The 21,326-nt window shown below is 51.3% G+C and overlaps 1 protein-coding gene across 7 annotated transcripts in view; it reads right to left on the bottom strand.

The window, feature by feature from the left end:
- Nucleotides 1-1,544: 1,544 nt before the first annotated feature.
- The window catches only part of HECTD4 (HECT domain E3 ubiquitin protein ligase 4), a 184,963-nt gene continuing 165,181 nt past the window's right edge, over nt 1,545-21,326 (bottom strand). For 6 of the 7 annotated variants that reach the window (XM_041728411.1, XM_041728415.1, XM_041728414.1 and 3 more), the window contains 15 exons: nt 20,700-20,907; nt 18,494-18,717; nt 18,251-18,402; nt 16,260-16,366; nt 15,636-15,759; nt 13,286-13,476; nt 11,426-11,572; nt 10,516-10,635; nt 9,667-9,822; nt 8,048-8,151; nt 7,620-7,841; nt 5,698-5,864; nt 5,128-5,323; nt 4,398-4,620; nt 1,545-3,777 (listed from right to left, as the gene is read on the bottom strand). In XM_041728411.1, the coding sequence (XP_041584345.1) occupies nt 3,641-3,777; nt 4,398-4,620; nt 5,128-5,323; nt 5,698-5,864; nt 7,620-7,841; nt 8,048-8,151; nt 9,667-9,822; nt 10,516-10,635; nt 11,426-11,572; nt 13,286-13,476; nt 15,636-15,759; nt 16,260-16,366; nt 18,251-18,402; nt 18,494-18,717; nt 20,700-20,907 (2,478 nt within the window). In that variant the 3' untranslated portion in view covers nt 1,545-3,640. The remainder of the gene's footprint in view (nt 3,778-4,397; nt 4,621-5,127; nt 5,324-5,697; nt 5,865-7,619; nt 7,842-8,047; nt 8,152-9,666; nt 9,823-10,515; nt 10,636-11,425; nt 11,573-13,285; nt 13,477-15,635; nt 15,760-16,259; nt 16,367-18,250; nt 18,403-18,493; nt 18,718-20,699; nt 20,908-21,326) is intronic. The other variant, XM_041728412.1, reaches the window with a different exon arrangement.

The raw sequence follows: 21,326 nt of genomic DNA, 5'->3' as shown, positions 1-21,326 counted from the left end.
TATGCAGCTCACTGTGAACACATAATCTGTCCTCACCACCCATATTAAAAACATTAACCAAGACACCAGAACACCCCTCAGACTCCCATTCTCCTCTGGGACCCAAGACAACCACTATCTTGACTTTTAATGTTAAAATAGATCAGTTACTTTTCACCATTTTCATTATTAAATGATTTAATATTGATCTAATGCTTGATTTCTTTTGTTGAACACCGTGTTTATGACTTATTCACATGGTTGCATGTAGCAATTGTTTGCTTTCCTTCCTCTACAGTATTCCGGTGTGTGCCAATGTGGCTATTACTATTACTGCTGTGAACATTCTATACACGGATTTTGGTGAACATGTGTATGTATTCTGTTGAATTACACCTAGGAGATTGCTGGCTTTAGGGGATGTGTAGCGGAGGGTACCAGTTTTCCAAAGGAATTGTAGGTTACCTTCCCCACATCAGTATGTGGTTGGTTCCACATATTCCCCCAACCATAGTATTGTCTTTCTAGCCCTTTTTGGTGGTGGCTGTAAAGATTTTGTTGTGATTTTATTATGCATTTCCCTGATGACTAATGAGGATGGATGCCATCTATTATTGGATAATGTAGTTTTGAATATACTTGCTTTTTTAAAAGAAGGAACTCTTTTTTAAAAAGATGGCCTCAGCCATTCTGGAGAGGAGAATCATTGCTGTGCTCAGCAAGGTGTCTCCAGTTGAGGCACCTCACTCCCCAGTTTCTCTCGTCCCACAGATGTCTTCTCTTAGCCGTGAGTGGTTGTTTTTGCTGTTTCTAGCACCCTGAGGCAACAGACAGAAGGAAAAGTTGCTTGTTCCTCATCCAAGAGGACTCTTGCTCTTCCTATAATAAAGACATAGGTGGGACACTTCCACTAAAAGTTAGCATTTATTAAGTACAAGTAAGGTACGATCAAAGGAAGAAGAATTAAGTGGGTCTGTGTGAGGATTCCCATGGAGCAGGAAGAGTTGATAAGCAGGTCAAGGAGACTGGATTTTCCTGAATGCAGACCACAGGGTTCCCTTTGGGGGTGGCAAGGGACAGTTGTGCAAGAAGAGGACAGAACCATGGATCTTAGGAAAGCAGCACGAAGTCTTTTTATCTTCTCTGCATTTCCCATACAGTAGATAGTAGATAAGTCCACTGGCAGCTCCCAAGGGAGGATATGTGGTCTAAGAATGGCCTAGACTCTTCCAATGCAATGATCCACTTGAGGAAAATCCTCACACTGGCATAAGAGGCTATACAAGAGCTCCACTATGAGCAGAGGACAGAACATGCAGTTAGGTTTAGCTCCAACTTTGGATTTCCATCCCTTTAATCACACTTCCTATCTGAAAACCAGCCTCAAAGAGTCAAATGGGAGGAAGGGGTAGTTTATAAGCATGATGGAGTAAGAATCACATCAAGTGCGGAGGCCAAATTCCCAAACACTGGCCAGCACTTCAGTAGCACAGCCACCTAAGCCTGTCAGCCTCTGAGTCTTTTCAGTGAGTAGATGATCACACAACTCTTCAGGTAGATCAAAATTAGATGAAGGTTATTTATTGGTGCGACTTTTTTCCTGTAGTGAGCTTCCTTTACACAGCAATGGTGTAAATAGCATCAAACTGAATGAAAACTTTGTTAAATGCAACCATAAATAATTATAATAAATATACATCAAGTAACTTTACAGCACACTTTTTTTTTCTTTTTTTTTTTTTTTTCTTTTCTTTCTTTTTTTTTTTTCGGGCCAAGGTTTGAATCGGTCTGGACCTCTCAATGTGCTCTCTGGGAGAAGCAGTCATGTTAGCAGCAGCATCTCACTCACAGCTGTCACCAAGTGATGGGCCAAAAGAAGCTTCCCAAACCCCCTTTGGGGAGGTAGCTGACAATTCTGAGTCCATTCAAGGGATGGGAAGGATTGGAAGGGACCAAGAATGTAAAAATACAGAGAGGAAGAACCACGTCTTCTAATCCAGAGGCTCTTTCGTTATGCAGAAATAAGAGGATCCTTGTCAGGACTACATCCTGGTGTGACCCCCACTCAATGGGGCTCTCACCGCTAGAAGGCAGCAGCCAACCCTCTTCCTTTCAAGCAGGGAAACTGCTTGCAGGCGCTCACCTCCATACCGGACTGCTCCTGCATCAAATGTAACCAATGCAGCCAGAAGGATTAATCCGGTTTTAGCTTTTCCTTAGGTTGGGGAATCACTTCTCTTAATGGTCCTTTATGCATTTCCTAAGAATAAGAGGGAGGAGATGGATCCTAATGGCTCTAACTCTAAAATCCATACATCTTTCTGACAGGCCAGGGCCACAGCAGAGAAAGAAGCACAGCTTTCTCTCCCCAGCATTCACACTCCAGAGCCTTCTAGTCAGCACGCACTCCAAACTTTCAGTATTCACAATATTATACAATAAATACAGTGATGCAATTCCATGAGAACTGGCAGGGCCCGAAATGACAGTGTCCAACAAGATGGCATATGCTGCTTGTGAACAAAGTACCATCGGACAAAGACCTGTTTGGGCCACGAATGCACTGGGGGTAGTGGGTGAGCCTGGAGCAGCTCAGCCCTGGCACACACGCTCACACGGGGTGGCAAGGGGGGTTGGGGTGGGTCTGGCCCAAGGGGCAGAATGACCCCACAGTGGGCCTTGGAAGGTCTTAGTCACTGAAGTTTACCCTGAATTAAGCAGAGCACCTCAGTCAGCTCTTTTTAAAATGGGGTGAGGCCCGTTCACAAACACTATGGTGAGGGTGGGCTGCTTCTGAGTACAAAACGGTGGGTTGGCTTGAATCATGTGCTTTCCTGTTCAGAATCTCTGAAAAAGGCCCCACTCGAGCACTGTCCCTCCTCCTTGTAGTGTCCCCCTCTGCTCCTGGAGCTAGACACACCTGGCTATGCGCTAGGGTTAGGATGGACCTGTGGGCTTCCGAGAACATGCAGCAGGGAACTGTCAGACCAGAGGCCCAGAAGGGACAGCTGAGAGTTGTCTGGGGGGAGAAGAGATGGGGGAACCACCGGGGGCTTTTCCTCAGAAAAATACAGCCGATGAACCACATTCCAGAGCCAGAAGATTAACACCGGAAGCTTTCCCGGTGTAAGCCTCCCATGTCTGAGTAACTGACCCGGCCACCTCAAGATGCAAGGAGGGCTGCAGGAGCTGCGTCCAGGATCAACCAGCTCAAGGCAGGAGAGGCAGCGCCACAGGCTTAGTTGTGAAGATGCTCTGCAGAGAACAGGATGCTGTGTGTGGCCATTGGCATCTCACCCCTACCCCCCCACCCTGCTGGGTGGTTCCACGATGTGGAACTAACGGGGGCCTTTCAGCATCAGAATCCAGTGGCCATGAAAGACAATGTCCAGGAAGATCAAATGAGACACAGGCTGCCTGGGAACTAAGCTATCCTACAAACATACCACAAACAGGTAGTAAAAGAACCAACCCATCACGAAACATACAAATACAAAAGGTTAAGTCTTCCAGGAAGCCCTGGAATGTGGACAGAAGTTCAGAAAAGCAAAATGTCGCCAACTCCTCACGTAGGGCCTGGAGAGACGTGCCCTCAGTGGCAGGCTTCCCAAGCCGGCGGAGTGGTGCCTCAGTGACGGATTCACTCTGGGGTTCCCTTCCCTCAGCCACTTAGGGGGTCTTCACGGTAGTGAATGGCACAACGAAGTTTCTCCAGCATGATTTCCAGAGAGGAGTACTGGGGAAGTTTGATCATGAACATGCAGGTCTCCACTCGGATGTAGCGAGAGTCTGGGGAACCTGCAAAAAACCCCGCCAGGCCAGTATTAGGAGGCTGGGTTACGATCCCAGAGAGGCCTTCTCTGGGCAGCTCTAAACCAACCCCAAGGCCCAGCAGGAGGAGAGGCAGGGCGGGGGCAAAAGATTTCCGAGGAGAGAATGGCAGACACAACCGTTGTACAGCACAGGCACCACACTGCTGACTTGTGAGGGAGTCTGGTAGTACATAGGTTTGTTTGGCCAGCAGAGGTTTTTATTTTATTTTTCCTACATTTAAAAATTGGAGGGATGCCTGGGTGGCTCAGCGACTGAGCATCTGCCTTCAGCTCAGGGCGGGATCTCTGGATCCGGGATCGAGTCCCACATCAGGTTCCTTGTAGGGAGCCTGCTTCTCCCTCTGCCTGTGTCTGCCGCGCTCTGTCTCTCTCATTAATACATAAATAAAATCTTTTTTAAAAAGTTGGAAAATTTAAAAAGCTGAAAATCCAGAAATGTTTTAAGTATCAGAATATGTCAACCTTAGGCCTGTACTGACTCTTGGCCAAGGTTAGGTTTGAGAGGCACATGGCACCTGCCCCTCACCCTTCCTCCCACAGGGCCTGTGTGTCCCCACTTGGAACATGCTGAGGTGAGGCCAGTACCTGCTGTGCCATCTGGGGGAGCAATCTTCATGGGGTAGGGGGGCACGTGGGCTGTGTCAGGGCCCCCATCTTTGCAGGGGCAGGTGAATGGGATGCGCTCCTGGTTGCAGGCAAACTTGATAAACTTGCACAGCTCCTCCTGGGCAAACGTCTCTAGCGCCCCCCAGAAGAACTCAATGTGCTGATCAGTCTCCATCAGCCCCACTTGGTACATGGTGTGGGCCTGAGGAAGAAAGGCCCCCCAAGATGTAAGCAGACCCAGGACCTCCCTAGGCCAAGCCACCTGTTTGGGTGACTGCACTGAAGTGCAGGCAGGGAGGCTCGACCAAGGTTACCCCATGGACACGGGGGTGGGGGGAGGCAGGTCCTGTCACCGTTCCCCCTGGATGGGAAGTCACTCGGGCAAGGTCTTACAGCTGGAAAGAAGGAACCCTGGGAGGCCAGGGCCCAGCCCGGGAGAAGCTGGTTGGGGCATGGATGGGGCTCTGCAAGAATGGCCTCCACCTTGGGATGTGGCTGAAGACATGGGCCTGAAGGCCAGTGATCTGGGTGTGAAGCTGACCCTGCCACATGCTCCAAGGTGACTTCTGCTAAGCTTTGGCTTACTCAACTGTGAGGGGGGGTGGGCATGGCTCCCCCACACATGGGGACAGAGCACCTGGCACACAGGGAGTACCAGGCAGGTCCCTGCTACCAAAGCCTGACTCCCCGGCCCACCCAGGCTGCTGACCTTGAGGAACTCAAGATTGATATAAGGGAGGCCGCAGGTACGCAGCTCCATCTCCAGCGGGCTGAGTGTGGTGAGCAGCTGCAAGGGGATGATGGCGCCCAGGCCTGCTCTCACGGCCGTCACACACTCAGCGTTCTGTAGCTCCCGCAGCCGTAGGCTCCGGATGGCTGCTGCATAGATGTCCTTGTTCTCCCACCTGCAGGTGCGGGGGGAGGGGGGGGCAGTGAGGGAGGGGGCCTGGTGAGGGAGAGTGCCAGGGTGGCCCCTGGGTCTCAGGGCCACACCCACCCAGCAGAGGTCCCAGACACTGGATGTCCTGGTTCTGAGAACCCCGTGAACTCCTCTCCTGCATCTGGGTGTCACCCACCTCACAGCTGGAATTTTCTTAATACAAAGTCCTTTTGTTGAACACATTCCACCCTTGCTGGCACCCCATGTCCTGCTTCACATTCCTCTAACTGGTGACATCCATCTGTCACCCACCCCAGCCCAGGCTGCCACAGTCCAGGTGCTGCTGGGACATCCCTTCAGCCAGACTGGTCTGTCCCCACTGTGTGCACACACACTCACGCCACAGGGATGTGCCGGCCACGGCTGCACAGCTCCACCTCCTCGCCCGTCATGGTTAGGTAGGTAAACCTGCAGCATGGCTTGTTGGGGCCCTCAGGGCTCTCGGTGGCCAGGTGCTGAGAGGCAATCTCGGCACACAGGGCCTCTAGCTCAGTCTCGTCGTTGATCTGGAGGGCAGAGGAAGACTGAGGCTAACTGCCTGGCCCACTCCCAAGGTCCCCTGGAAGATGGAACTCCAGTCTCCAGTTGGGTAAACCCCAGGCACTGTTTGGACAGGGACTACCCTCGGTCATTATGAAGGTGCACATGGCACAGGCCTGCCCAGAGTTGCCATGAATTCAGGGTTGGGTATGTGGCCGAGGCCTGGCTAATGAGACCCAAATTGCACGGGTTTTTTCTGTTACCATTTGGAAGCAGCAGCCTTCTTTCACTGGTGTGGATGTGACTGTGAGATGGTACATCTTGTACTATTGGGGGCCATATTGAAACTAATTACTGCTAATGCCACTCAGCCTTGCCTGAAGCCAAATCTATCCATATTTAGTTTTAAAAGCAAATCATTTTAAAAACCAAAATTAGGGTCCAAAAGACATTGATGTGCATGCTGGGCTACCGAGGAGATGGTTGGATCTGGCCCAGAGGAGAGTAGACCTGTGAAGGCTACAGGCACAAATGCCCAAAATTCAGAATATTTCTTCTTGGTTCGTGTGCCTCAATCCTGATACAGTTTGCTATCCCAGCACCCTCTGAGGCTCTGCCCAACCCCTTCAGAAAGGCCTTGGCTGGACTTCCTGGATGCTATCTCAGATCCCCTGTGTGCCCCAGGCCCTTGCTGCTACCCACAGCACTGGGAGGACTTCTCAAAGCAGTGCCTGGCAGAGACTCATAGATCCCCAGCCCATGGGGGCCATACTGCTTTGACTTTAGACAACTCACTGTCATCCCCGTTTCTGCTGAGAAGCCAACCAAAGCCTGGCTTTGGTGCTCCCTTGTGCTGGCTGCTCTCAAGTGGTAGCTGAGGGGAGGACAGCAGAGCACCTGGCAAAAAGGCCTCCTTCGGCTGAGGCTCTGTTGAGAGCAGGCTACAGCCAGGCCTCAGACACAGTCTCCTCCCCCATGAACACAGGCAGTTGGCCTCCAAGGGGAGGGCTGGGGCAGAGGTGCCCCCACACCCTGTCTCTAACTTGAGGAGGCTTTTTAGCTGGACAGGCCTAGATTCCACTGGTGGCTCTGTTCCCAGCCAGCTGTCTCTGAGCCTCCCTCCCTTCTGGCCTCATCATGAGGACATGTACACACAGCCCTCCGTTACAGGGCCTCACATACCAGGTGAGAGCCCAGAGCCTGACCCACGGCAGGCCCCCATGACTGCGGACCAGCTGGCAGGCGGAGCACTGAGCACACAGCCCCTCGGGGGCTGGTCTGTGTGTGCAGACAGCTGTGCTCTCGCTACCTCTGTGTGTCTCAAGCACAAGGAGGAGGAGGGCCATGTTCCCAACCCCTTCCCCAGCCAATCTCAGGTGACCCCCAAGAGCCAATCTGGGCTCTGAGGCCCTGAAACCAAGTTCTTAAAAGCGAAAGTGGGTCTGCCAGTAGTAGTTCCCCTCCCAGACCTCCGCTCAGTCAGCTGCCGGAACCCTTCACCCCTGTGTCTTTGGAAGGCCTGTCATGGCATGTCAGTCACTCCTACTCCACCGCTATCAAACAGGAAAAGAAGCCAGAGGGGCTTCTGTCCCTATGACATAAGCTGGCAGAGATGGCTCAGGCTCCTTTCTGTTCTTTGAGAGATCCCCATCGGTCTTCAGGCAGAAGGCTGAGCTCCCGCGGCACAGAGGACCAGGGGACAGCGGGCTGCAGAGGCAGTGGTGAGCCCGGGGGACACTGCTCTGGAGCTCTGCTGTCCCCAGGATGTACTATGCACTTACACTCTCAAATTTCTTGACGTAATTGTAGGTGAGTATGTCTGCTTCCTGTAGGTCTTGCTCAGGGTCCAGGGGCTCCCCCACCAAGGTCTTCCAGAAGGAGGGCAGGAGGTCCAGGGGAAGAGGGACATCTGCTCGAATTGCAATCCCCAGCAACTGGCCCAGGAAGTGCAGCAGCTGCTCCTCCCCATAGGTGATGGGGCTAGGGGTCAGGATGTACTTGCCCTGTGAATGGAAGCAGAGGCAAGGTGACTGACCAGAGCTCCCGCCCGGGAACAGGAGTCTGCAATAGGCAGCAGGAAAGCACCACCAGCTCACGCCCCTGAGCCAGAGCCCTCCTGCTGGTGCAGTGAGAGAACGCAGGGCCGATGGCGACACACACCCAACCCGGGGCCACTACCCCAGAGCTGCCTGGGCCTCGGGCAGCTTACCTTGTTCTTGTTGACAGCGGAGCTGGGGCATAGCAGCAGAAGTGACAGCGAGGAGCTCTGCAGCTCTTTACACACCTGCCACAGGAAGTGCCTGAAAGAGCCACCTGTGGGACAGAGGGGGTCCCTCAGCATCGAGACCCTCACAGCTCAGCCTGCCTGCAGGCCCCATCCCCAGCTGGACCTGGATGCAGCGGTACCAGAGGGGACAGAAAATTTGCCCGAGGGCAGAGAGACCTTGGGTCAAGTCCTATGGTACCACTTACTAGCTGGGTGGCCCCGGAAATCACTTTCTGGTGACCCAATCCATCAAACAGGAACAGTAACTGGACCCACATCCTGGGCTGGCTTCAAGGATTCAAGGAGATGAAATGCAGACCCTCATGGGGGCCGCCTCCTGCAGCCAGAAGCTCACACTGATTTGCGGGCTTGTCTGACCCATATCTGTCACTATAGGTTGTACCAAGGGCCACCCATTTTACTCTGCCCCCCGCCCCCCCACCACCTCAGTGCTCAGGATCTGCTCAGAGAGCTTCTAAGTGTCTAACTGCCAGACTAATGCGGGGATGCCTGCAGAGGGCAACAGGCGGCTGTGGTCCTCAGTGATTCTAACTCCACACGTGCCTTTGGCTTTCTGGCCAACTCCTCTCTGTAGCTGGGTCTTCTCTCTCTGTGCCTCCCCCGTCAGTGCCCTAGGGGCGGAAGCTCTGAGGATAGTTGTGTGGACACACTGCTTGGTCAGAGCCAGGCAGAGGACCTGCTCAGGGACAAATGTCCTCACTCAGCTTCGGTGGGGAAGCAGATTTCTGCCTGCTGAAGTCACCAAGGGCTGGGCCGTGGAATCAGACAGACCTGGGTTTGTGCCCTAGCCACCTGCCTGACCTTGGGGAAGCTACCTGCTGGCGTGCCAGTTTCCCTATCAGTCAAGTCTCCTGTGCAGTCTTGGTGCTCCGAGGAAGGGCAGGTGTTGAGGGTGGGCCTGACATACTCTGTGTACTCAGTGGGTAAGAGCACTCTGAGAGGACTGGAGGCCCTGCCAGTACGGGATGCAAGGATGTGAATGGGGATGGGAGATGGAGTTGCCCTAACAGCCATCGTTCCCGCTGCGTCTGGCTGAAGAACTGGGTCTCTCATCCAGAGTGGGAAGTATTTCCTGAATGTCTGGGGCTCACTAAGCATGGCTTAAAGGGTCACCAGGGAGCATTTTCTGATGTTATCCCTCATCACCACACGGGGAAACGACAGAAGGGCTCCCCCAGCACCCTGTCTCTCACGGGACACACAAGGGCCCAGCTGAACCCTGAGCTTAGGGGATGAGGCTAACCTGCACTGATGGCATCTCTATGGTTGCCCCTCAGCACTGATCAGAGGTGCAGTCCCTGAGCCCAGGTGATGCTGGGCTGAAGTCCCTGGCAAGCACTGGTTCCCGCCCAGGCCGGGGCAAGTCCCTGGGGGCTGGGGCTGGAGGGCCTGGACAGGCTGGTGGCTCTGGGGCCAAATAACAAACAATATTTGTTTTGGGTGACTAAAAATAACCCCAGGTATGTTCACACTCTCAAGAAAAAGCCCCCCTCCCCCTGCCCCTAACTGGCTGCAAGGAGCCGGGTGGGGGCTACACTCACTGGTGCCGTGGACCTCCTCCCCAGTAAAGCGGATGTTGAAGGCGTAGGTGGGGTCGCCACCACTAGCCAGCTTCACGCAAAGCTGAGATGACGACACCGAGGCCAGCTGCCGGGCAGCCTGGCAGAAGTACGAGTTTTCCGAAGCTCTGATCTCCCCTGCAAAGAGACAGGAAGCAGGGAAACCCTTCCAGCACTGTCATCTGCTCTAACACCCAGGACAGATGCTCCCCAGGCCTGTGCCTACTTCTTGGCCCTTTCCCTGCCCCTGCTCCAGGCACCCTGCCTTCTCTCTGTTCCTGGAGTATCTTCTATGCCTCAGGCACATGGCTCCCAGCCTCCTCTCTATCCCTAGGGGAGCACCCCCCACCCAGGTCCATGCTCTTCTTTCACTTCCTCCTGTGTGTGCCCTCCATGCTGTGTGTGTGCTCACATGCCATGGCCACCACCCGGCTGCCTCCTCAGGAGCCACTGCCCCCTCTCATTTGATGCCGGGACCCCAGCTCTAGCAAGTCCATGGTCAACCAGAACAAATCTTCACATCCCACCCGCCCCCCCACACCGTTAGCTGTGGCCTCGTGCCAGCTCTCCAGTGAGCCGTGCAGGAGAGGTGAAGCTCCAGGATGTGGAGAGCTCCTTCTGCCTCCCTCCTTCCTCTTGTGCCCAGGATGCAGGCTCACCAGGGGACCCTGAAGGTGGGAGCCACGTGCTGGGACACTCAAGGAGGAGGACAGAAGCAGCCAGATGAATGTCTGGACTCCCTTCTACAGGCCTCTTTCATGTGCAACAAATCAACTGCATCTTTTGTTCAACCATGGCCATTCTGCATTTTCTTGCTCTGCTTAATCTTACCTCCCACGATTTCCAGTGGGTCCAGAGTGATCTCGGGGGCCGCATGGTCAGCCGTCCTCTGCACTGTGGCATTCAGGACCCGATTCATGACGGTCACCTTCGTGTCGTAAAAGATCAGCCCTGAAGGGAGTAATGTGGGCCAGAGGCTCAGATGCGGCTGCCTGCCTGCCTTCCCTGTTGTGCCCAAGGCCTGGCGGAGGACATGCTGCCCCTCTGGGCTGACTGGGGTCTCCTGGGATGCCCATCAGGTCCCTGACTTTCTGGGGACACTTTGTCAGTACTGGCCCAAATGGTAGCACATAAGCCCCAGACTGTCATGCCCAGGAAGCACCCTGCTGGCAGAAATACATAAAGTACAAGGAGGCTTGCTGTAGCATTTTCTGAAGTGGTGAAAAATAAAACCCCAGAAGATGAAGGTGCAGAACATAACATAGGCTAGGATACCATCCACTTTCGATTTTTAAAAGTATCATGTGTGTCTATTTGTATGTGAACAGGAAAATCTGAAAGGACAGGTACTCAGCTATTGATGATGATCATCTCTGGGATGCAGGGGGCAGACAGTGAATCAGAGCCACCGCTTTTTTTTTTTTTTTTTTTAAGTAGGCTCCAATGTGGGGCTTGAACTCATGGCCCTGCGATCAAGACCTAAGCTGAGATTAAGAGCTGGACACTTAACCGACCAATTTAAGTCAGCTCTACACCCAATGTGGGGCTTGAACTCACGACCCCAAGAGAGTCACATGCTCTTCTTACAGAGCCAGCCAGGTGCCCCTGCAAACTTTAGTAAATTTAATTTTTCAGGGATTAACTGAAGTCACCACTCCGGGCTCTGTTAATCCGGACACATGTATGTTACGTGTAGGGAGAGGGTCCTCCCAGGCTGGTAACTGTGGGGTGTGGTGCTGACCTTTGGCCTCCTTCAGCAGGGCTGCGATGCTGTGGGCATACATGGGTGTCTGGCGCAGCTCCACCAGGGGCAGGAAGAAGGTCTCCAGCGTGGTGTTCAGGGACTGGAGCAGGGCGAAGCGCAGGCGCAGGCTCTCGATGGGCACATCTGCAGAGCATGAGGGGCAGTCAGGCTGAGACTCTTGGATTGTGAAAAAACTCAGGTCACCCCTGTCATTGGAGGTAGGGGTGGGCAGGAGGATCCTGCAGGGGATTTTATCCTTCGACCCACAGATGCTGTGAGTGACTCCCAATCTGTCTGAGCCCGTGCCAAGCAGAAACAAAGGGTGAGGCCCAGGCTGGCCATGCAGGAGGCCTTCAGCTCTCAGGGATTCCAATGGCTCCTTGAGCCTATCTTTAGGCTTATGCCAGGGCTGCATCCTATGCTATTTTTAACCATCAATTTTGAAATAATTAGACTTCTAGTTACTTGCAAAAATAGTACACAGTCCTGTGCATCTTTCTTTCATCAGCTTCCCCTAAGGCAACATCATAGGTCAAGACCAGGACATTGAGACACAGGAACATTGTCTTGTTTTGCCTCACATTTGTCTACCCTCCAGCTGTGAGAGACAGACATTAGAACAATTTCTTGCCCATGTCTACCTTCCAAGTATCTGGAAGAGAGCAAAGGGCCAGGACTTGTGGCCAAGCAAGGGTGAACAGACTCAAGAGCTGCCCGTGGTAAGCGTGCACAGGCACAGAAACTGGTCCGGGGATCATGGTCAACATGTTGTAACAAGGGTCACCTTCCAGGGATGGATTTATGGACAATATTTGTTTTTGGGTGTGCACGTGTGTGTGCAGGCGCATTCCTAGTTTTTTTTTTTTTTTAAGATTTTATTTATTCATGAGAGGCAGAGAGAGAGGTAGAAACACAGGCAGAGGGAGAAGCAGGCTCCATGCAGGGAGCCTGATGTGGGACTCGATCCTGGGTCTCCAGGACCAGGCCCTAGGCTGAAGGTAGGCGCTAAACCGCTGAGCCACCCGGGCTGCCCAACATTCCTAGCCTTTATTTTATTTTATTTTTTTAATAATAAATTTATTTTTTATTGGTGTTTAATTTGCCAACATACAGAATAACAACCAGTGCTCATCCTGTCAAGTGCCCCCCCTCAGTGCCCGCCACCCAGTCACCCCCACCTCCTGCCCTCCTCCCCTTCCACCACCCCTAGTTCGTTTCATTCCTAGCTTTTAAAAGACATGCTGCTCTCTAGAGATCAAGGATAATGCCTCTAAGGCATGCTGCCGGCTCTGGTCCCTGCTCCCTCCCAACATCAGCCTGGCACTGGTGGTGGCTTCTAGGCAGGGGCCTGGGTGTGACAGCCTCCCAGCTGGCTGCATGCCTGTTTGCCACTTGCTTACAGGAACACGGAGAAGGCCTCACTCATTTAATTTAGTTGCAATGACAGCTTTGTGTCTTTCTCCCTCTTCTTTGCCCATATGGTTCATAGCAGGTGATCCTAAGGACTCACTCGATGGCCACGAAAAGCACATCTAGTCTTTCTTTCTTAGATTTATTTTATTAATTAATTAATTAATTAATTATTATTTATTTATTTATTTATGATAGACATAGAGAGAGAGAGAGAGAAAGGCAGAGACACAAGCAAAGGAGAAGCAGGCTCCATGCCGGGAGCCCGACGTGGGACTCGATCCCGGGACTCCAGGATCGTGCCCTGGGCCAAAGGCAGGCGCCAAACCGCTGAGCCACCCAGGGATCCCACATCTAGTCTTTCTAAACCCCCTGGACTGTCGTAAGAGATGCCCCCAGGCAGCCTGGGGGCAGTCCCTGACAGCCACTTCCCCAGGACCCACATACTCAAGAGACAGGCCACTCTGGGGTCGGCAGCATCTGCAGGATCCAGATACACCTCATGGGGGTGGAGCCGTGCGGGCGTGATGGCAAGGTGGCGGCATAGCCGGTTGATGTACTGCACGAGCGCCACGTCCATCTCCAGGGTCCATTTCCTTGATGCTTTGTGTGCATGTCGGACGTCGATGCAGGCACACCTGGGGCCGGGCAAGAAAGGCGAGGTGGGGCAGTGGCCACGTTCCAGCTCCCGACAGGTGTCTGGAACAGAGCCTCGCTTCATGGCAGGTTTCTTGGTGCTGGACCAAAGTGTTGACAGCCCCTGCGAAGGGAGGAGCTCCCCGACACCGCCCGGAGAAGCCAGCACAGCAGGCCTGAAGGGAGGAGTGGTGCCACCTCCCCGGGCTCTGGCCACATGCATCCTGCATGTGGCAGAGGGCAGACGGCTCAGGATGGGGCTCTAGAGTCCTTGGGCTGAAATCTAGGCTGCCTGGTGACCTGGGCCACCAAGGTGGCTGCTTTCAGAGCCCGGGTTTCCTCCCCTGGGAAATGGAGCTAGGGGGCAGCTTGGCCTTGTGTGTTGTCCCCAGAGGTGGCTGAAGGTGCCAGCCACTGGTCTCACTGAAGCCACGACCCTCAGCAGAGGTCTTATGTGAACCCACTTCTAAATACTGAAAAAATCCAGCCCCAGAAAATGTCAGGAGACACATTTACTGAAGCTTTACAAAATGACCATCCTGGGTACAGAATCATGGGAAATCTCTGTGTCCGTGATTTTTGGTGAGTGTGCCCCTAGAAAGGCAAGCAGGCTGGCTGGCGGGTGGATAGGTGCCTCCCACTCCAGAGCCCATGGCACCTCACTAGGCTACATGCCACACGGGGTGCCCCCTGGTAGGAGGGCCTATCTTGGGGCAGTGGCACAGCTTCTTTTTTTTTTTTTAATTTTTTTTTTTTTATTTATATATGATAGTCACACACAGAGAGAGAGAGAGGCAGAGACACAGGCAGAGGGAGAAGCAGGCTCCATGCACCAGGAGCCCGATGTGGGATTCGATCCCGGGTCACCAGGATCGCGCCCTGGGCCAAAGGCAGGTGCTAAACCACTGCACCACCCAGGGATCCCAGTGGCACAGCTTCTTGAGACAGGTCTCCTGGGTCCTTCCCAAGGAGGGCTGGGAGAGAGACAGCTTCCTCCAGAAGGGGATCTCCCCCTCTGCAGGAGGGTTCCCTCATAACCCCCTGCAAGCTGACTGACCGCAAAAGATGCCACTGGCCCTTAGACCAGGTGTGGGGTAGGGAGGAGGCAGCAGGGTGCCAGGACGGGCCCCATGGGGCCCACAAACAAGCCCTCTAGCTATAACAATTGGGAATTCATTTGTAGGACAATCTGTGCCCTTTGCACTTCAAATGCACTTTCTAATCCAAAACGGGATTCTACTACTCAAAAGCCCCCAAAGTCATCTGTCTTACTGGCTTCTAAAATAAATCAGAAAACTGGTCCAGGGTCAGACTCTGAGCCTTCTGTGAAAGTACAACAGGACGGTGGCGAGCAGCAAAAAAGCCCCTAAACTCTGAAAACGGATTTTAAAAGAGATGCTTCCTTTAAAAGTGATGTTCCTTCCCTGATGCCCGAAACGCACTCCTTGCTGTGCACCTGGGGGTGAGCACCTGAGTGAGAGCAGGGAGGTTTCTTCTAGTTTGTAAGTACCACGCCTGCCCGGAGAAAGGGGAAACCATGTTTGGCCCTGGGGACCTGGTGAGCAGCTGCCAGGCAGGGAGGGAGACTGAAAATGGAGACTCAGAGACAAAGCAGGACTCTGAGGAACAAAGGGTCTTTGGAATGAGAAACTATCCCCTTAGGGACTGAAGTGTGTCTGCCCATCCCCCCAATGTGTGAAGCCCTATTCCAGTGAAGCCCTAACCCCCAATGTGTGAGGAGATGGGGCCTTTAAAGAGCTAACTGAGGTAAAGGAGGCCCTCAGGGCAGGGCCCAGGCCCAGCAGGCGACCGTCCTCCTCAGAGGTGGGCAGCAGTGGGGACGTGCTGCACACTGGCAAGGTCATGTGAGCACAGGGAGAAGGTGACTGTCCATAAGCCAACGAGAGGCCTCAGCAGAAACCAACCTTGTTGATGCCTTGACCTCCAGAACTGCGAGAAGATGAATTTGTTGTTTGGAACAGAGTTTGTTTCCAAGTGGGTTCTAAAACCCATTTTGACAGTTACAAAAAGTTAGAAACTCAGTAGGCCTTTAGAGCAGCAGATGGAATGGTGTCCAGCAGGGATTTTCTTGGGGATGCCTCTGGTGGCTGAAAACAATTTTTATGCAAGGTATCAACTGGGTAGAGGGACAACTTCTTACCTCTCAAAGTGAAGGTCATAACCACAGGATAAAATTGCCCTCCAGACACTACGGATGTCTTGCTTGGCTCGGTCAATAACAAACTTGTGAAATCCTTCCAAGGTTAGATATTTCTCCTCAGGGACTGATGGAGAAATGTTGAGAGTTAGGAGTTTGGAAGAACCTCCCACAGCAGGGACCTCGCGGAATGCCCTGGTGGCATCTCTGGGCGGGGGGGCCAATCCACCTGTGCCCCACCTCCTGGCCCTCCAGGGTCTGTCACTGGCCTCCACCCACCACCTGAGGCCAACCACAATCCCTGACCTCATGGGGTCAGCAAGCCACAGCCTGACTTCTCCAGCTCTGCTTGGGCTTTTATGAGGCTCAAGTTCTAATGCCCAGGTAAATGCCTCTGGAAGCAAATTTCTAAGCAGATTTCCAGATCTTTACTTTCAATCGCTATCATCTACTCTTTGCCCTGGGAGCATGGTATCTTGGGAGCTATTTTGACCTCCATAAGTTCATGGTCAAAGATGGCACTGAGGACGTGCCTAACCCAAACCCCAAGGGAGCCCAGGCAAGTTGGCAGAAGCCAGGAGGCTGGTCCCAGGGGCCTGCCAGTCCAGGCCCAAGTGGCTCATTCACCTTCTTGTTTTTTGGTGGGTGACTTCTCTGGGTCCTTCTCATCTGGCTTGCTCTTTTCGGGGGACTTTGGCTTCACAGTTGGCTTCTTCTCACTTAAGGCAGTCCTGCTGTAGACCAGAGCATTGCAATCAGAATTCCTGTGATCACACCTCATCCTGACAGAGGATGCACTGAGCCTCATACATGCATGAGTTCGGACTCCCGCAACTACAGTCCCTGGTTCCCAAAGGGCTTCTGTTCCTACCAAGAAGTTCCCCGAGCAAATCAGGAGGACAAATGGATGCTTTCACTGTGAGACATGCTTTTCATTCCTTCTACAACCTTTAGAGCTGTACTAAGAAGTAGTCACTAGCCAGATATAGCTACTTAAATTAAAAAAAAAAAATACAAACTCAGTTCCTTGATCACACTGGCCACATTTCAAGTGTTCAGTAGCCACATGTGACTACTGGTGACCGCATTCAACAGCAAACAGGGAAACTGCACAGATGTCCATCGTAGAAAATTTTATTGCACTGTACTGATTTACGAGCACTATTTATGTATGATTTATTAATAAAGACACTATTTTTCTGGTCCTTCAAACAATTCCTATTGGAGACTCTCGCCAGGTAACATTTTGCTATCAAAGTTTCAATTCTGACTTCTTGAGTTATTTACCTAGGTCTACAGAAAATTCTATTAAATATGTATGCATATCCATACATGAAATATTATAGAGCTATTAAAAAAAAAAGGAGGGTCGCCTGGGTGGCTCAGTCTATTAAGTGTCTGCCTTCAGCTCAGATCATTAACCTGGGGTCCTGGGATTAAGCCCCACATCCGGCTCCCTGCTTAGCAAGGAATCTCCTTCTCCCTCTTGCTCTGCCCCTACCCCCTACTCATGCTCTCACTCAAATAATTCCCCTCTCAAAAAGGAATGAGGAAGTTCTTTTTGTGCATATATGGAATCACCTCCCAGATTAGCAGTAAATGGAAACAGCAAGGTACAGGCCACCATGTGAGGTATGGGGACATCTGGGCATGTGCCCATTTCTTGTGTATATACAGAAGAGTTCTGGAAGGCTAGGGAAGTAACACTGGCAGTCTCATGGAGAGGGACAGGGAGCCTGGAGGATTAAGGGGAAGAGGAATAGCTTTTTGCTGCATATGTTTTTGAATTCTGTACTATTTTAGCCATTTAAAATTAATTTATTCTGGGACACCTGGATGGTTCAGTGGTTGAGCATCTGCCTTTGACTCAGGGCGTGATCCCAGGGTCTGGGATCGAGTCTCACATCTGGCTCCTGCGGAGAGCCTGCTTCTCCCTCTGCCTCTTTCTCTGTCTCTCATGAATAGATAAGTAAAATCTTTAAAAAAAATAAATTTATTCTTTTGAGAGAGAGTGAGCTTCTTGGGGGGAGCACAGTGGGGAGAGGGATAATCTTCAGCAGGCTCTATGACTAGTGTGGAGCCTGACTCCAGGCTCGATCTCACCACCCTGAAGTCACAGCCTGAGCCGAAACAGAGTTGGATGCTTACCTGGCTGAGCCACTCCGGTGCCCCTTTAGCCATTTAAAATTTAAGAAAATAATATATATATATGCATCAATAAAAGCTTAGGTACTTAAACTGTTAAAAGTGTTTGCTATGTGTGGGGTAGTTATATATTTTTTCAATATGCATTTTATAGTTTTTCTATAATAACTATGCATTATTTGTGTGGTTAAAAGAAGTCAGATTTTTTTTTTTAAACAATTCTGTACATTTTGTATGGTTTATTACTTCAGACTGGTCTGCTTTTGTCTGCCTGTGTGGTCCAGATTTTACTACAATTGTGGATAGAATGAAACATGCTTTTTCAGTTGATGAAGCTGGGGACCAAAATGACAGCTGCAAAGGAGAGCCAGGGTGTCCACTCCCCAGAGGCCCAGAGAGCCTGGCAGGAAGCCTTGGAGGAGGAGGCCCTAGGTCCCTGCCCAGCCCATCTTCTGAGTTCCTCAGATGCCCACCTGACACTGTTGAGCACAGCCTTGTCCTTGGCAGGTGGCTTGGTGATGGGCCGCTTGGTGCTCACCACTTTCACGGGGTGCTGCTCTTTCCCACCTTTGCTGTACTTGCTCTTGTCGAACTTGGGTTTTGGCACGCCATATTTCCTCAGGATCTGCAGAGCACCAAAGGGAGATAGGGGTCCTCAGGATCACCTCAAGGCGTGCCCGAGGCCCAGCCTCAGCATGGTGGGGATGGGTGGCTACCTGGGTGAGCTGGTCCTCCAGCACCTTTTTGGGAGGCCGGACATTGGTGAAGAAGAGGTGGAGGAGGTTGCCTGGTGTCTGGGAGTTGATCTGCTCTTTGCTAAGATAAATGTCTGACACTTTGATGGGCTTTGCTGGTGTAAGGCTCAGCATCTGCTCTGAATGGGCACAGCTCTTAAATATCTCTGTGAGCACCTCTCTGGCACCGGGCACCAGCTTCTCACCTGTTACAAAACGGGGAGAGGACAAAACAATTCTGCCATGAACATGCCACATCATGATAAGCCCTGCAGATCTCTGTTTCTCATATACAACTCTGTTTTGAATGTAGGTAACAGATGTTGAGTGGTGATGACAAGCTACCCACTGAAACCTGGTTTCCCCTTTCTGGGCACACACTGCAGCTGCTGTTGGGTGTGGTCCTGTGCTGTGGGACGTGAGCCACTCACAGTCTGCTCTCTTCTGCGCTGACCCCCTCCACTGGCTGCCTAGAAATGACACCCCCCTGGGATGGCAGACCTCGGCACTCCCCCTGGATTCTTCCATGTGCAAGAAACACACTTCCACTGCATTTGAGTCACTGTACTCTTAGGGCTACTTATTATAGCAGTTTAATCTACCTTAACACATTTGTGATGGGCTGTTCCAAAGGAACAGAAGGATACAGAGCCTGAAAGTATTGTTGGTGCAAAGCACAAGTCGTCAAGCAAGTTTCCTATTAGAGAGTATGGTTCAAAACTGGCACAATGAGCAGGTGGGAAAAGAAAGTTCTCACATATAAGAAAACTGTCCATGAGCACTAGAGAAAAATTTTTTTTTGTTCCCAAACAAGTGCTCCAGAGGGTGGGCCTCAAGAATCCATCAGAACCCCATCTGATGCTTTTCGTGGCCAAAGGCCCAGATACAGGGGCTAAAATGCCTTGCTCATCACTCCCTTCTCCTTCCTGCCCTGCCTACAGGGCCTCACGGGCCCCAGGCTGAGGAGGGAGTGGACTCAGCAGGACCCTAATTTAAGAGTCTCTAGCAAAATGTGTGTGGCACCAACATGGCCAAATGACCAAGTAGAAGGTCTGACTAGAATTGGACCAGGAACTAGATCTAAATTCAGATTCAATGTACAAAAAGGCTGACAGAGCATTAGTTATGGCAGAAAAAGGCCTCAGACCTTATGGCAGTCATCTCCACATGGGCTGCAGAGAGCTGAGGGGCCAAATGCATAGTAATACGAGGCTGGTGCTAAGACTGGGATGAGGAGACCCAGATGGCCCCCACAGGTGCAAGATTCCCCAAAAATGCAGTGATCAAGATTCATATTTCAAAATGAATCAGAAAAAGAAATCAAAATTAATATATCAACAGTACTGTGCCAGGCCATATTAGAGCCTGATGTGAAAGGAATAATCAGTAATACCGATTCCATCTTTATTTAAAATTTTACTATTTAAAATAGTAAAGTCTGTTCATTTGTGGGTATTTTGTCTTGATTTTAACTTCAATAAATATTCAGTTAAAGTATTATTTTATCGGGACAGCTGGGTGGCTCAGTGGTTGAGTGTCTGCCTTTGGCTCAAGGCTCAGTGGTTGAGTGTGTCTGCCTTTGGCTCAAGGTGTGATCCCAGGGTCCTGGGATCAAGTCCCACATCAGGCTCCCTGCAGGGAACCTGCTTCTCCCTCTGCTTGTGTCTCTGCCTTTCTCTGTCTCTCATGAATAAAACCTTTAAAAATAAATAAGTAAAATAAAATACTATTTATCTAGGGATGCCCACTTAAAATTTTTCTTTCATTTAAATTCGATTTTGTTAATATAGAGTGTATTTGTATTATCAGTTTCAGGGGCAGAATTTGCTGATTCATCAATTTCATTTACAAGACCACTTCTGAGCCCGAGGCAGGCTGTGGCACATCGTTTCTGGCGCTCTCTCAGCAGGCTGGAGCACAGCAGGCTAGAGGCAAGGGTGCCCTCATGGTCCTCAGAGCCCTGCCAGCTTCCATGAGCCAAACAGAGAACATCTGTCCCATCTCCTGAGAGCCCCCCAGCATCTTCTCAATTCGGGTGGCTGCCAAAATTCCTTTCTCAGGTAGGATATTAAAAAAGTAGTAGATATTGGGTACAGAGAGAGCAGAGGACTTTGGCTCATTTTTTCCTATAAATTTAAAACTGCTCCCAAAAAAGTCTGTTAATTAAAAAAAAAATTCCATAACCCACCTTTAATTGACTTATCATTGAAGTAATCCTCTAACCCTGGGCTCCCCTGAGTATCAAACAGGCTCTGATTTACTACAGACACAGTGAGAATCTCTTCTGTTGACATCTCCATCAATTCATCTTCACCATCCAAACTTGACAAACCAATCAAGTCATTATTGTTAAATAAACTTGCTCGAATTTTCTCAATTTTGGCTCGGGATCTTATCTGTGTGAACAGAGAGAAGGGTCAGGATTGGAGTAATGACCTTGCTTGCCTTCCCACCTTTCCCCGAAATCCTCTCCAGGTCTCAGTGCTGTGAGTGCTGACTCACACGAGCTGGCCTCACTGGGAATGTCTCTGCTTCACATCAACTGCAGTAACCTGGAGGGGGACATCTCAGCCAGAAATCTCTGTTGCTAAACCCCAATCAGGTCTGCAGCTTTACTTTCATGCCCAAGGAGCTAAAGTCCACACTCAGCTCTGAGAAAGCCCCCAGGACGAAAGTGCATGTATTAAGTGATTCCAGGGAATAAACCAACTACTGGGTTCTTGAGCTCTCCTGTTAGTTCTCTGGAAGAGCAAAGCAATACCCTTTCCCTTCTAGTGCCTTCCTCACCATATCCAATAATGGGAGGACAGCTTTA

Source organism: Vulpes lagopus, chromosome 14 (genome assembly GCF_018345385.1).
Source record: "Vulpes lagopus strain Blue_001 chromosome 14, ASM1834538v1, whole genome shotgun sequence".
Classification (NCBI taxonomy): Eukaryota; Metazoa; Chordata; class Mammalia; order Carnivora; family Canidae; genus Vulpes; species Vulpes lagopus.
The sequence above is the reverse complement of the archived record's forward strand: the minus strand, read 5'-3'. Positions and strand labels throughout refer to the sequence as shown.